Raw genomic sequence first — 13,541 nt, forward strand, 5'->3', positions numbered from 1 at the left:
TTTGAAAATTCTACCAAATAGGAACAGTAACAGTAATGATACAGAATAATTGAGTAGTTTCTTAAGCATTCCTTAGAACAGAATACTCATTTTTTATTATAAGTATTGTCTTTGAAGTTAACTTTTATTTTCATGAAAAGCCAAAATATAACCACTCGTACTGAGCAGGAATTTAGTTGACTAAAAAGTATTCATTATTTAACTTACTATAAAAGGAGGGTCAACTGAAAGTTTTAGAACGTGCAGTGGGAGTGAAGAAGAAAACATTAAATGGAGTGCAAAGGTTGTAGAGTCTCCAGCCTTAGAGGTGTTGAAAACATGTCGTAACAGTCCTAGAAAGGGATTTGGATTACATGATCTCCAGAGGCCTCTTCCAGCCTCAGCCATTCTGTGATTCTGTGAAATTGCTTCCATAGTCTAATCAATGATTAAAAATTTAATTAGATGGGAAATAGACCACATAACAATTCTAGCAGAGCCGTTAGAATTTTAATTCAGCACTGTTATCAAATAAGTATTTCAAAGTGCTGCAAAGCAGCAAGTTCTTGCAGTGCAACCTCAAGTTTTGAAAGTCTACCCAAAATCCTACTTAAGGCACAATTTTTTTTATCTTCCTATATTGACAAAATTGGCAAAATTTACTCCCTAACTGCAGTTTCATGCTAACTGCAGTGCAGTTGTTGTGCAGATGCTTTTAATTACTCGTGATGTAAAGAAGAGAGATTTGAAAACTCAACTTCAAATGTGGGAATAGAGAAGAGTGAAATCGAGTAAGGTGTTCTCAGGATAGTACACAAATAATAAAAGCTAAAGTATTCATAAAGTTTGAAATCTTCAGCAGGGTAGGAATTTCTTTTTTCTGCATGTGTTGAGCACTTTGTTATCTTTGAGAACACTGCGCTGTGGGGATGCCTCCCAAAGAAAAAAATCTCCGCATCATCCAACAAACCAGCTTTTTTCTTCAGAGCCAGGAAAGCTTTTGAATTGAATATTCTAATAGTCCTTCTAAAAACACGTTAAACAGCAACTTAGTCCTGTTCAGGCATACGTGACAATCCAGATATGCCCTACTGTGTCCTAGACCCAGGACTAGATGGTTTCTAAACGTTCCTTCCAACCCCTACCGTTCTGTGGTGCTGTGACTTCAGCAATATGCTGACCCTGCTTGTAATTTACCATACTTCAATTTACACAACCCAAACCTCTCAAATCCCTGCACAAAGAAGTACTGTTATCAAGTGTCCTGTGGACGGTGCATGAGCCTGGGGTTTTTAAGTTATTTTATTTGAGACTCAACTTTTCCAACTTCAAACTTTTGCTGCATCAGTAGGAACAGAATTGAAATGTGTGGTTATTTTTCTTTCTGCTTTGCTAGATCGGCTATTATATGTATTCAGTTTTATTTACGTGCATTACACAATGTCACAAGGATCATATTTGTTACATAACTTTTGAGCAAGGACAATTTTGGGGGCAAACCAGTTATCTCTAACTTTCAGACTCTTTAGATAAGCAGGCTTTAGCCCTGCCCTTCCTGTGACGAACAGATGTGTTTCTGTCTTCGTCCTTGTAAGCCAGAAGGCCTGTTGTGGAGGATCCTGGGACTTGGGTTCTCAGCAATATTTTTGGTGAGTGCGTGCATTTCTCTAACCAAATCTAAATGTTTTTTGGCTACCTTAAATAACATCAATTAATTACACATTGAGAGGGCACTGTCAAATGAGGCACCTACACTTTACAAGTCTCCATCAGAGAGCATTTTTAGGAGAGGCTGGAGGTTAAGTGTGTTCCCAGATCCATCCACTTCTCATCCCTGCCCGTCCTTACAGGCAATCAGCTGAGTTCCTCAGAAATGCATTAGGCAGATTGCAGACGGGTTGCTGTGTCAGCTGAGCCTGGAGTAAAGATGCAGTACTGCACCTTATCTGCTTGAGTACGCAGTGTGCTCCCCAGAGACTGGCTGCTGGTTGTCACTGGAAAGTTGTTATAATCTAAAATAACCCATCAGAACTCTAGTCTAAGCTCTACATGGAGAACTATTAGAACTTAATAAAGCTATTATAGCATTACGTTCCAGTTATAACTAGAAATAAGCAGAAATAACTAGTATAGTATATAGCATAGCTTTACCATAGTAAAACTTTACTAGTATATATAGCATATATATTATATACTCTATATATAGTGTATATATACAGTATATACTAGTTTTAGTTAACCACAATATTTATGGTATTGTACTATATTATTTTACTTACTATATTTATTACAGCTATTGTTCTATATATAGATAGATTAGATTGGTGTTATGATGGGCTATTACATAGGCTTTATCTCAGGAAATCCTTTGTCTGCACAAGTAGAACCTATTAGAGCATTGCCTGAGATATAAAGTAACATCTTGGCCCGTGGAAGTGAAACGCTGATTTGAGAGGAGCCAAGTTTCTGTTTCATTTGCAGAGCCTGTATTAGGATCACTGCATGGGAAGGTGACCAGCTGTGGGCTAGAAGAGTAGATTAGAGCTGGTCCTGATGGATACCTAATGGACTGTTCTGTGCCTCAGACAGTTATATGGAGCTCTAACCATGTTTTTAAAAAAGAGAAAGAAAAATAAAGCCAAAAAGTCTTAATTATTAGGCAGCTGAAGGATCAACAAAAATTACAGTTAACAGGCTTGTGTCCATTTACTGGGATCAATGCCCCAGGGAAGCTGACAAACTGCAGTAACTGAGATGAGGCAGCAGATGAAAGCCGTGAGAACGACTGCTGTCGGCCCGCCTTGCGTGTAATCGGCTTTTCTTGTTAATGTCTGAAATCCCCTGTAAGTCAGGACGAGAGCAGGATCCAGTGGCAAAATTGAAGTGCTTTGCAGCCCCCTTTTAACTGATAACCTAATTGCTCTGTATGGCCAACAGCAATGATGGTGCAGGGAAAGGGCCCTGATGATTTTCACCATAAAGTGTGATGTGGCTGGCAAGAAACTTTTTTCTTTAATGAGCAAGAAATCAGACTTCCAAGTATTTTAGGTGATTTTCTTACTAATGCATATTTATGATCATCTCCCCAGCCTTGAACATAAAAGTCACTATATTTCTTCATGCTAAGGAACAAATCCACAGCATCCCCCTTGCCCAGCATGTCCTCACCACGCTTTGCCACAGTGCCCTTTCCCAGTTTGCTACTGAGCTCCCCGTGAATTGCTTCACCCTGACCACCTTCAGATTCTGAAGCAGTGATCTGGTCCCCTCACTGACCCATTACACAGCACTGTCCCATGCCCAACAATCCCCTAGCCTGCCCAGTGCTTCCAGGTACCCCTGCACTGGGAATGTTCATACCCATGAAGTGCTGGCCTTCCATCACCCCAGGAAGTACAATCTTTCACCCTCTCCTACCTGCACAGCGGCATACCACGCCCTGTACCCAGTATAACCAGTCAGAAACACCTCACTGCACTGGTTTCTGTCACATTTGGTTCATATCTTCAATCGCTGTGGGGACCTGAACCTTTTGATATCAAGGACCAGAATACAGAGCAGAACCAGTTTGCTAAGTGTGAGTGTGGCAGTGCACTTGGAATGGGAGTGGGAATCACAAAGGGAAGGGAAGGTGTAATAATACAGGAATCATGGTGGGAAGAGAAGAACTCATAGGACTAGAGAAATCTGGACCTTGGACTGGTTTGGCCTTGTATTGCAGTTTCCCTATACCTAGTGTCAGTTAAGAAAAATTTTTCCCTAAATTCCTAATTACCCTCTGCAGTGTTAAAACTGAAACATTTTTAATATGATGGATTTTTATTCTTATTGACCATTTTTCTACAGAGTTCAGCTTAGCTAATAAAATTGAGTCCACTTCATGTTCAGGGCTCATTGTTGGATGCTGAAAAACTGAATTTTTGTTTGCCCTAAAGCAGTTTCTTCTGAAACATGGAAGAATCCAAACAAATTTCCCTTAAATCGTAGAAGTCAAAGGCTCTGTTGCTCCTCGTAGCTGAGGAGCAGAGGGAGAGCTGAGTCTAAGCTGTCCTCCTCCAGCCTCTTGGCCTGGTCCTGATGGAAAAACAACTGCTCAGGACAAGTCAGAGCAGCCCGGGAAGCTGGAGCAACGCCCAAGGAGCACAACATGCCTTGTCCTGCCAGAGCAGAGCACAGCCTGCCCTGGCTGGGCTCCAGGGCAATGGGGGAGAAACAGCCCCAAGAGGGCCTTGGCTCACTCCACTGAAGAATTTCAACGAGGTTTAAACTAAGAAGTGATTTCGCCCTGACTGTCTTAAGCTGTTGGACATTGCTGTTTGATATTATCTGCTCTAAAGACAAGAAAGAGAAGGAGTGTAGAGAAAATTGTTTTGCCCTTCTGCAAAGTATTCAGCCATGTGCTGGGAGGAGGTGACTGGTGAGGGGCTGCACATCTTACCAAATTATGTGCCGGCTTCTAAGTCTTACTGGGATCAGCTTAACTTTGGCTACAGCATCTTAAAACTTTCACATAGATACAGCAAAGCTCTTTTTAAATAGACAGTATTGCCTAAAATCAGTGCTGTGTTGACATCAGCTAATGTCTTAATTGAATGTCTTTATTTTGCATCTTTTTCTGTTTCTTAAGGATTATGCTTTTACCCATTTTGTATCTTGACAAGTACATACAACTCATTTATTTATTTGACAATAACATATTTATTACCCAGTCATTTCTCTTGCATGTAGAAGTACATACCAGTTTTAGGCCCGATTACGGTTTCTCAAATGGCAGGCTCCCTATTCTTTTGTTTACTGCCATTTGAACCGTCCTTGCCCACAGACTAAAGTTTTAAGAAAACGTGACTCAGACACGGATTTCATATTGAATGTATTTGCACAAGTTTCCCAAATATTTGAATAATGTGGCTTGTTTCACACCACGGGTTCTCAGCCCAAAGCAGGCACGCAACATTTCTTTCTTGTGAGGTTGCCCGGTGGTTACTGTCGCCTGGTGTTGGCACCGACAGAGCTCATTGGTCCAAACTGCTGCAATCCCACCGAGCAGCTGGGTGTGCTGGGCAAGTGCCAGAACCCTGGGAGGAGAGCAGCAACTGAAAGGGAAAGAACATCAAAAAAAGACTGAGTGGGAAGGGAAGAGCAAGGGGAGACGCAGAAATACTGGGAAAGAAAGTCAAAAAAGATCCAAGCAACAGGGATCAGAATGAAAATTAGAGGTAATGCTCCTCATTTCTTGAGCATTTCTCCCTCATGGGGTATCCACGGCTCTATTTTGCAGAGGGGAAGCTGAGGCAAGGGACAGCTCAGCAGCAGCCGCCGGCAGGCTGGGGAGAGCGGCCCCGGGGAAGCTGGGGCAGTGCTGTCATGGAGGGGCGTCAGATGAGGAGGGAGTAAGCCGCGAGATGCACGGCACGGTGTGAGGGGGTACATGTGAGGGGCAGTGTGTGCGGGGCATGTATGTATGGTGGAGAGGTGTGTGGGGAAGCAGTGGGATGTGTGAGGGGCGGGCGGTGTGTGAGAGGAGGTGTGAGCGCCGGTGTGTGAGGGGCGGTGTGTGAAGGACAGTGTGTGAGGGCCTGGGGGGAGTGGGGGGTGGCGTGTGAGGGGCGGCTACACTGGTGGGCGGGCCGGGCCGCTGATGGGGGCGCTGGCGGCACGCGCCGCGCGGGCGGGGCGGGGCGGGGCGGGGCGGAGGCTCCCGGCGGCCTCGGCAAAGCGGGCGGGGCCGGGCCAATCTCAGCCGTCGCTGTCGTCGCCGCCGGCGATTCTGCCTTGCCCTCGCTCCACCGGCGATTCTGCCTTTCCCTCCCTCCACCGGCGCCAGGTAATCGCCGCCCCGGGCACCGGCAGCCCCGGCCTGCCTCCTCTCCGCCGTCTCCTGTGAGTGGGAGCCTTTCCCTCCCCGCGGCCGCACTGGGACGGGGGGGTTTCTCTCGTTTCCCTCAAGGGTCAGGCCACGTTTTCCCTGCCCGGGGCGGGGCAGGGGGCGAAGTGCTCGGCGCCTCCCCCGTCACCCGTTTATCCGTTGCCCGCTGACTAGCGGCAGCTGCCGCCTGTTCCCGCCTTGGCACACCCGCTGCCGCTTCCTGCCGCGAGGGCCGGTCCCATCCCGGGTAAGGCGGGCTCCGGTGGACAGGGCCGCGCTAGGCAGCGGCGCGCGTGGGAGCCCTTGAGGCGTCGTGTCTCGGTCGGCATCCTCCTCTGGGCAGCGCGGGAGATCGGCTTTTCCCTGAGCTCGGGCAGGAGTCCAAGGAAGGCAGCAGGGCGACAGGACGTCGCGTTGGAGAGCGGGTTGGAGTTGCTGGGTCAAATGCTGATCTCTCCTGAGGGCCCCAAGTTACTGTGATCGGCGCTGTTAACGTGGAAGGAGGGAGACAAATCTCTGCTGTAGCTGTCTGCTTGCTTGGGAGCTTCTTGGCCTGGCAGTTGGAGCATTTTCTTGACAGAAGTGACTGTAACCTGCAGCTTTCCTCTCTGATTTAGAAAGACTTGATAAGTATGCTGTAGTAGCGGCGCTCACTTGCAATTGCTGAGCTTTAGTGCAAAGGTAATGTACTGTAATCCATGTTGTGGTCTGGTGCTGGGTAGAGCCAAACCTGTCTTCACTGTCCCCGGGTTGTCACCTCAGGGCAGCTGGTGCCAGTAAGCTGCTTCTGTGGGAGAAGTGTTGTTAAATAGACAAGAGTTTACAGTCAAAGAGTTTGCCATCACTCATTGAGTGAGTGATTACTTGTAGTTTTACAGCGAGAGATGATATTTCAGTATTGTGGTTATTTTGAGATGATAGACCTGTGTTCCTGATGTGGTGGTCATGTTTCATTGCTCTTCAGTAGCCACAGGGATAGAAATATGTGAAACGTGAAACTGTTCAGAGGCAGTGCCTGTTTTCTGACAGTTTCAAGAGGTTTTGTTTGCTGGAAAGAAAAATTATGTGGCTTGTCTTGTTTTATGTTTGTTTGTTTTTAAAAGGTATTGTTAGTTACAGGAAAGGCTAATCTTACCTAGTAAATTCCAGTTTCTGTGTGTGTGCAGTTCTTGCAACCTCCCTCTCCCGCCATCTGGTTTTCAGCTTAACATTACACAAAAAGGAAGTGAAATCTTCACTTATTTTGTACAAATTTTCTGTCTTGATGTTTTGCAGCTGACTGTTCCAGGCTAATGGTTCTGATGAATTACCAGGCTGGCATCGAATCCCCCCACTCACCTATGTGGGTGTATCACTGTTTGCTGATTTTCATAATATTATGCAAGTTAGTTTCAGACTTTTTTGTTGTGATGTGTATGGAGGGCTTCATTGGCAAGCTTTGTAGGGTTTTTTACATCCATGTATTAGTAAATGTGGCCCATCTGTATATCTCTTTGAATCTATGCTACTTGACTCGGTGACTGTAGGAGTTGTGCACTCTTCAGGCATTCGGGTGAAGAGCTATTTATAACGAGATGTTTCCTGTTTATAACGAGATGTTGGGTTGGATTTTGGCTTGTTAGATTAATACCGAGGTGGTTTCATGGGGCGAGTGGAGCGTTGTAGGAGTGCAAGCCGTGAAGTATGCCCTTTGTTATCTGCCCGTGAGCGTACAGTTAAAATCAACACGAGTGACGTGTAGCGACGCGTTGGCAGCGTCAGCGCCCCGGCCGCGGGACCCTCTCGCACGGAGCCCGGCGGGTTAATGGACGGGGGTTGGCCGAGACGGCAGCGTCCAGTGAGTTCAAACGCTGCTTCTGAGTGACAGGGGAAGCTCGGGGATCCTGCGGGCTTTGTTGCGGCCGGGAAGCCATTTTGGGATCCCGCGGTGTGGCATGGAACAGTATGTCCCGTGTGCCGGGGAGCCCGGCCTGAGCCCGCGCCGCCATTGCGGGTGCGCTGCCCGCCCCTCGCCCCCCGGCAGCGGGCACTGGCCGCGCCTCCCGCCCTTCCCCTGCGGTTCCGCCGGGCCGGAGCCTGGCCTGAGCGAGCGGCTGCAGCGCTCCGGGGCTCCTCGGTTCCGTGGCAGCTTGTACACTTTGACGGGGGAGGCCTGGAGCAAAGCGCCGAATCTCTTTGAATGCCGCGGCCTGGCGAGGCTTGTACGCTGAACTCCTTGTATGTATCGAACTGTGAGGTGGGCTGGAGGCTGCCAGCTTGTAACACGGCTCGCTTTGTTGCCATGCCGTGCTTCAGGGGCTGTGTATGTAAATAACGAACGTCTGTTTATTGTTTCACCACAGCTGGTTTGTATCAACCTTCCTTTTCGGAGCCATTTAAAGGATATGTAATATGGATGTGCAATATTACCGCTTTGTAACGAACCTCTTTTTGTTGGTAATGTTACAGTTTGACACCTGTGTTTGGGGATCTTGGCTGTAGTATTTATTCAGTGGTAACATACAGTATTAAATGTGAGTTCTATGACTTGGGATTATTTTTGTTTGTTTGCTTGTTTTTTGTTTTAAAGGAATGCTAATGTTTCAAGAATGTGGTTTTTAATGTTGATTTACCTTGGAGCTCATTGCTCTTCAGCCTGTTTAAGCTAGTTAATTTGGTATGTGGAAACATTCTTTATGGTGTATATCTACTTGGGAATTTGCCCTTTTTTTACCAAAAACAATATTTATATTGGTTATTCTGAATAACAATAGAAAAAACCCCCTGAAATTATGAGTAAAAAATGGTTTGCTCTCAGAACCTGGTAGGGCTGCATACTCCTGTTGCATTGATAGTAATAACTTGCCCAAAAGTATCTTCAACTTTTGTGGCATTAGTGTGTTAAATTATAGTGACTTTGCTTTAAAAGGTAGGGATAGAATAGGTCCTACTTGAAGTAGCACTACCAACATCTCTCTATAGCTTTATACTTTTTACCTCTTGTAAAAAATAAAACATGCTTTCTTGCAGATTTTCTCCTTCTTTAACAGGCAATTTGATGAATATTTCTTCTCGTGACAGGGTCCCATTTGTGAAGTAGCAGTTTACAGCTCCTTTGTCACAAAGTGTGTTTGTGAGGAAGTGCCTAGGTAATATGTTTATGGAAGTCTGTATACCGCAAAAGAGGGAGTTCGTGCTTACCTTTGCCAGGTGCTTGAAGTGTATATATAATGTGTATTTGTTGCTGCCCCTCCTTTTGATGCTTCTGTGCTTAAAAAGCCTGCAGAGCATCGGGTCACCTTCCACAAAGGCCAGGAAGTTTGCTGCCATAGTACTAGGGTTTCGTGGAAGCTGGTGGATTCTTAGAGAGATTTTCAGATAAACAGGCTGATGAGGTGGTGATGCAGTCTCTTGCCACTCAGCTGCTTGTAGCCCACATCCTCTGGAGACAGCCAAGGGGCTCTGTGTAAAAGTAAATTCTCCTGCACTGGTTACAAGGGTCCATGTGCAGCCTTGTCTAATGACCGAGTCAGAATCTGCCTCTTCTCCTGTCCTACTCTGATGATTTATAACACTGATCCAGTTGACTTGCAAGGAGGAGATAATACTTGAAATGATTGTTGTTGTCTGCTTCCCCAAAAAGGCAAATTCTGCAGGAATGTGGAAGTCGGCTTGTAAGGTTTATTTTCTAGCTAAAATGTGTGCTTTTCTTAGTTGCCTTTAGGTTGTCTTATAAATGTATACTTACTGCATTTTTTAATGTAAATGTATGCCTAGTTCTTTCTCTGTACATCCCTTAGTACTTAGAAGTAGACATTTATGGGCTTCTGAAGAAGGAAAAAGGGCTACTTAAAAGTTTGGGCCCAGGAATGCTTGCATCGAAGCTGATATTAAAAGCCTAAATCATAAATCTGTTAGGCACCCAGAATGTTGAAACTGAGCACTATATCTGTCTCCCAGATTCTGTGCCAAGTTCTATGGTTTTAAATTCCCGAAGTATTTTATTAGCATGTTTCTTTCTGATCCGGTTAGAAAAGTTTCATAAGTGAGAAGAATTAGTATGTGGAAGGTGGAGTGCTGGTAAACATGAGTGAACAAATTGGATGAAGTTATTGTCCTCCACCCACCCCTGGTCTGACCTGTTTAAAGTTCTGCTGTAATAAATATGTAGAATATTCCTAAAGAAATTGTGTCGGCCATTTGTTTTGTGGATTTCATTTTGAAAAGTTGGATAACTAAAATTAAGCTGTTGAACTAGTAGCCAGGTTTTTAGAAAAACCCAGTTTCATAGTAAATTTCAGATGCCTGTTTTGGAAAACTGTGATTATCTCTGAAGATTATTTGCAAATTCTGTGTAAGTCAGTTAAGCCTGTTTTGTTGCTTTGAAGAACTGAGTAAAGTTTTACTCCCTTTGATTCTGAATTAATTTTAGAGCATTAGACAGACATCAGACAAAGTGAATCAAACCAAACCCCTAAATCTTTTAAGAGTGATTTCTAACTATGTGGTTCTTCAGATGGCAACCTGTTATCTTTACTGGAGATCTTAGTGCAATGAAACCAAGCTATTAATAGAACTATGCATAGATACCTTTGAGGCTTTTCAGTTAGCAGTGCCATTGTCAAGTGCATATTTTATCTAACCCTAACTTAATGATATATTTCAAACCTCATAGGATAGGAAATACAATGTAAATTCTAGCAGTTGATTTCTTCAGAAATCAAGTAAAGAGAAAGCTGTTGGGGAAGGGGGAAAGAAGGGATTGTAAACAGACAATATGTTATTTTTCAAAATCTGCCGTTGCCCTGCCCATATGGGTAGCAGAAGCAGAGGGAGGAGTTGGGTAGCTAGTGAGAGCTCACTGGCATAGCCCAGCTTTCCCTGTGGGAAAACATCACTGGGTGACAAAGGCATGATACCAGCTACTGAGTTGCCATTTAAAAACTAAGCTTATTGATGAAATATGTGCTAGTCAAGCTCAGCTCCAGTGGAAAGTATCCAGAGGTTTCAAAATCTTTCTGTTGGGATGGACCAATTTAAACATATCAACCTTAATTGTAGTTTTGAATTTTGATAGGCCTATGTCTGAGAAATCTATTTTGCTGTTGTTCAAAACAATTGCTATCTGATGTTATCGACAGCTTTCATCTTGAAATTCACCCTATTTCCACTCATTAACAGGAAATCTCTCTGGTCCCCATTTCCCATGTTCTAAAAGAAGCTCTTACTTGTTGTTGAAATACGGCAGCAGTTATGTATTCTAGTAGTATTTGCTGCTTATTCTAGCAAGAGAATTAGGCTGCTTTGTTAATACCTTCCGCACTACTGATTTAAGCTTCCCCTAAACAAACAACAAATTTTATACACAAGCCAGTGAAAGCGTTATGGCTCTGGGACAAGTGGAGTAAGTGTAGAGAAAAATTGCTTAATGGAAATGCTTTCTGTGTAATAAGACAAATGTGTAAATAGCAGAAGTGAGACTTTATTTTTTGTTAACCCCACAAATGCATGGGAGATGCTTGCATTGAGAAAATGACAATGTTTAGGCCTTGAAGTTTTACTTTTTAAAAAAAAAGGAGGAAACTGTCTTCAGTTGCAAGAAATATCCTCCTGCCTTATTGACGTCAGGATTTGGAGCTGCAGGTGGACTAAGAGCATTTTCATGTTACATGTAGAGATTTCTTTTTGAGCTGCTGTAACTGGTACCTGTCACTGCTTTTGCTCTAGTTCTTATATATGTGTAACAATACACATGAAAATTTATTTTTGACATAGCAAAGTACATATCTCAAAAGATATGCTTGTTGATATTTTGATTCTAATAATTAAAGTGTAACTACGGATATCTTTACCTTAGTAGACATGTCATCACGGTTGTATGGAGTATTCTGTTGAAACAGGAACTGGAGATAATCTGAAAACAGTCAGGATTCTGCTTTGCTAACCATGTAAATCCAGGATAGCCCAATCCCTCTTTATTAGTCACAAATAACCTACTATCAAAGAATCTTCTGTAGAAAAGCAAAATTCTTCTTGTGGCAAATAAAACTGAGGAGGACTCAAGATTTGTTGCAAAAATTTTGAACTTGAAAGTCAAAGGGCATCTAATACTACAAGTAGTCACACATGTAGCTTTGCAAGTTTCTTGATACAAAACCATCAGGTTTTGTTTTGTTCCTGAAGTCATAATACCTTTCAAAGACACATGGAAAGTTTTACAAGTGTTAGTTGGATGGTTTTGTGTTGGTGATTTTTGGTGTTTTTTTGGATGTCACTCTGGAAAATGTACCTAATTCTGTGTGTGTGAATCATTTTGCAGTTAGCTCCTCTGCCAGGGTTTTTTATGACAAGAATAAATTAACCCATACCACATATCAAAATTTTATGTGAGACTCTCTTGTTGTTTAGTGGATGGTGTTCAAAGGTTGTAGAGTAAAATTATTTGACTATATGTAAAAAACTTGGTTGCACAGAGCAGCCTGTGCTTTGCTTAGTGGGCTTTCATAGCAAAACTCATTGTGAAGAGATCTCTGAGAGCATGGCTACATCATTTTCAAAATTTTTTTTATACTTAGATATTAGGGATACTAGTATAACTTAGTTCCTGTGGAAGTGTTGTAGTAGAGCTGTGATAAGAGCTTGGCTCATATTACAGTAATGTTCCCAAAGACATCGGAAACTGATGAAAATAGAGTATCATAAAGAAATTGTGGTCACAAATACACTGAGCTTCATGTGGTAATGATAAGGAATATCTAGCACTAGCAGCAATGCTGCTAAAATACTGAGAGCTCCATGTTTCTGGTGACAGTACCTTTTTTATTTCAATACTTCATGACACAGGCTGAACAATGCAAGGGCTCTTACATTGACTTGACGTAATTTTAAGTCATTGCATTACTTTATTTTCACCTTTTACAGTATGATTTGAAACAGTCAACATGGACTTTTCACGTCTACACACGTACACTCCTCCCCACTGTCTGCCAGAGAACACTGGCTATACATATGCACTCAGGTGAGAACTCTTTTCTTCTTGTAGAGAAACTAGTATGAATGTTGATTCTGGAGAGTTTAGCTTGCATGGTAAGTAGCTGACTTCTTTGAAGAGGCATGTTTTATCTAGTCTGTTTTGAAAATAACTGCTGTGACCTAAGTGGAAGAAAGAATACACGTTAAACTAACAAGGACAATAATGACTCAGTGTTTATTAGTTGCCATGGATAACTAGTCTCCGCCTGGTTACAATTCCTGTTTTATTTCTATGAATGTCATCAAAATTAGATGCTTTCTGGTATGTCTTAGTTTCTGTGTGTGTGTTTTCTTTTGCAAATTGGCACCATTTTTTGGTTTAAAACGCTGATATGCAATCATTGCTGTTAGTGTGGACCTTTTCTGGAAGAGGCATGTATTGATTTACTTTTTTCAGTCAAAACTGCTTGTTGTGTGATGTGTGAATTTTGAGTTAAATATGTCATTTTGTCTGCTGGGATGAAATTGCTTTTCTATTCTATGCCTGTCAGTTGTTATTATGTATTTAATGTGTATTAAAATATAGTATTTAGATTAGAGAATACTTGTTTACTTGCCAAGAAAACAGAAGTTGTCAAAACTGTAGAATTAAGAACGCACTAATAATATTCTTGCATTTTTGTACTCTAAAACTGTAGCATCGTCAGTTTTTGTTTGGGATCATGGGGGGATTTTGTAGCTATAT

The 13,541-nt window shown here is 43.0% G+C and overlaps 1 protein-coding gene across 12 annotated transcripts in view; it reads left to right on the forward strand.

Moving 5' to 3' along the window:
* The first annotated feature begins 1,538 nt into the window (after positions 1 to 1,538).
* SUN1 (Sad1 and UNC84 domain containing 1) overlaps positions 1,539 to 13,541 on the forward strand; it is a 33,183-nt gene continuing 21,180 nt past the window's right edge. For 3 of the 12 annotated variants that reach the window (XM_061994376.1, XM_061994384.1, XM_061994385.1), the window contains exons 1-2: positions 5,697 to 5,803; positions 12,746 to 12,842. In XM_061994376.1, coding sequence (XP_061850360.1) covers positions 12,766 to 12,842 — 77 coding nt within the window. In that variant the 5' untranslated portion in view covers positions 5,697 to 5,803; positions 12,746 to 12,765. Of the gene's footprint in view, positions 1,629 to 5,136; positions 5,196 to 5,695; positions 5,804 to 5,836; positions 5,860 to 6,152; positions 6,527 to 7,658; positions 7,683 to 7,761; positions 8,063 to 12,745; positions 12,843 to 13,541 lie in introns of those variants that run through there. The other 9 variants (XM_061994377.1, XM_061994379.1, XM_061994388.1 and 6 more) reach the window with 9 other exon arrangements.

The sequence above is a fragment of the Colius striatus genome, chromosome 3 (assembly GCF_028858725.1).
Source record: "Colius striatus isolate bColStr4 chromosome 3, bColStr4.1.hap1, whole genome shotgun sequence".
Classification (NCBI taxonomy): domain Eukaryota; kingdom Metazoa; phylum Chordata; class Aves; order Coliiformes; family Coliidae; genus Colius; species Colius striatus.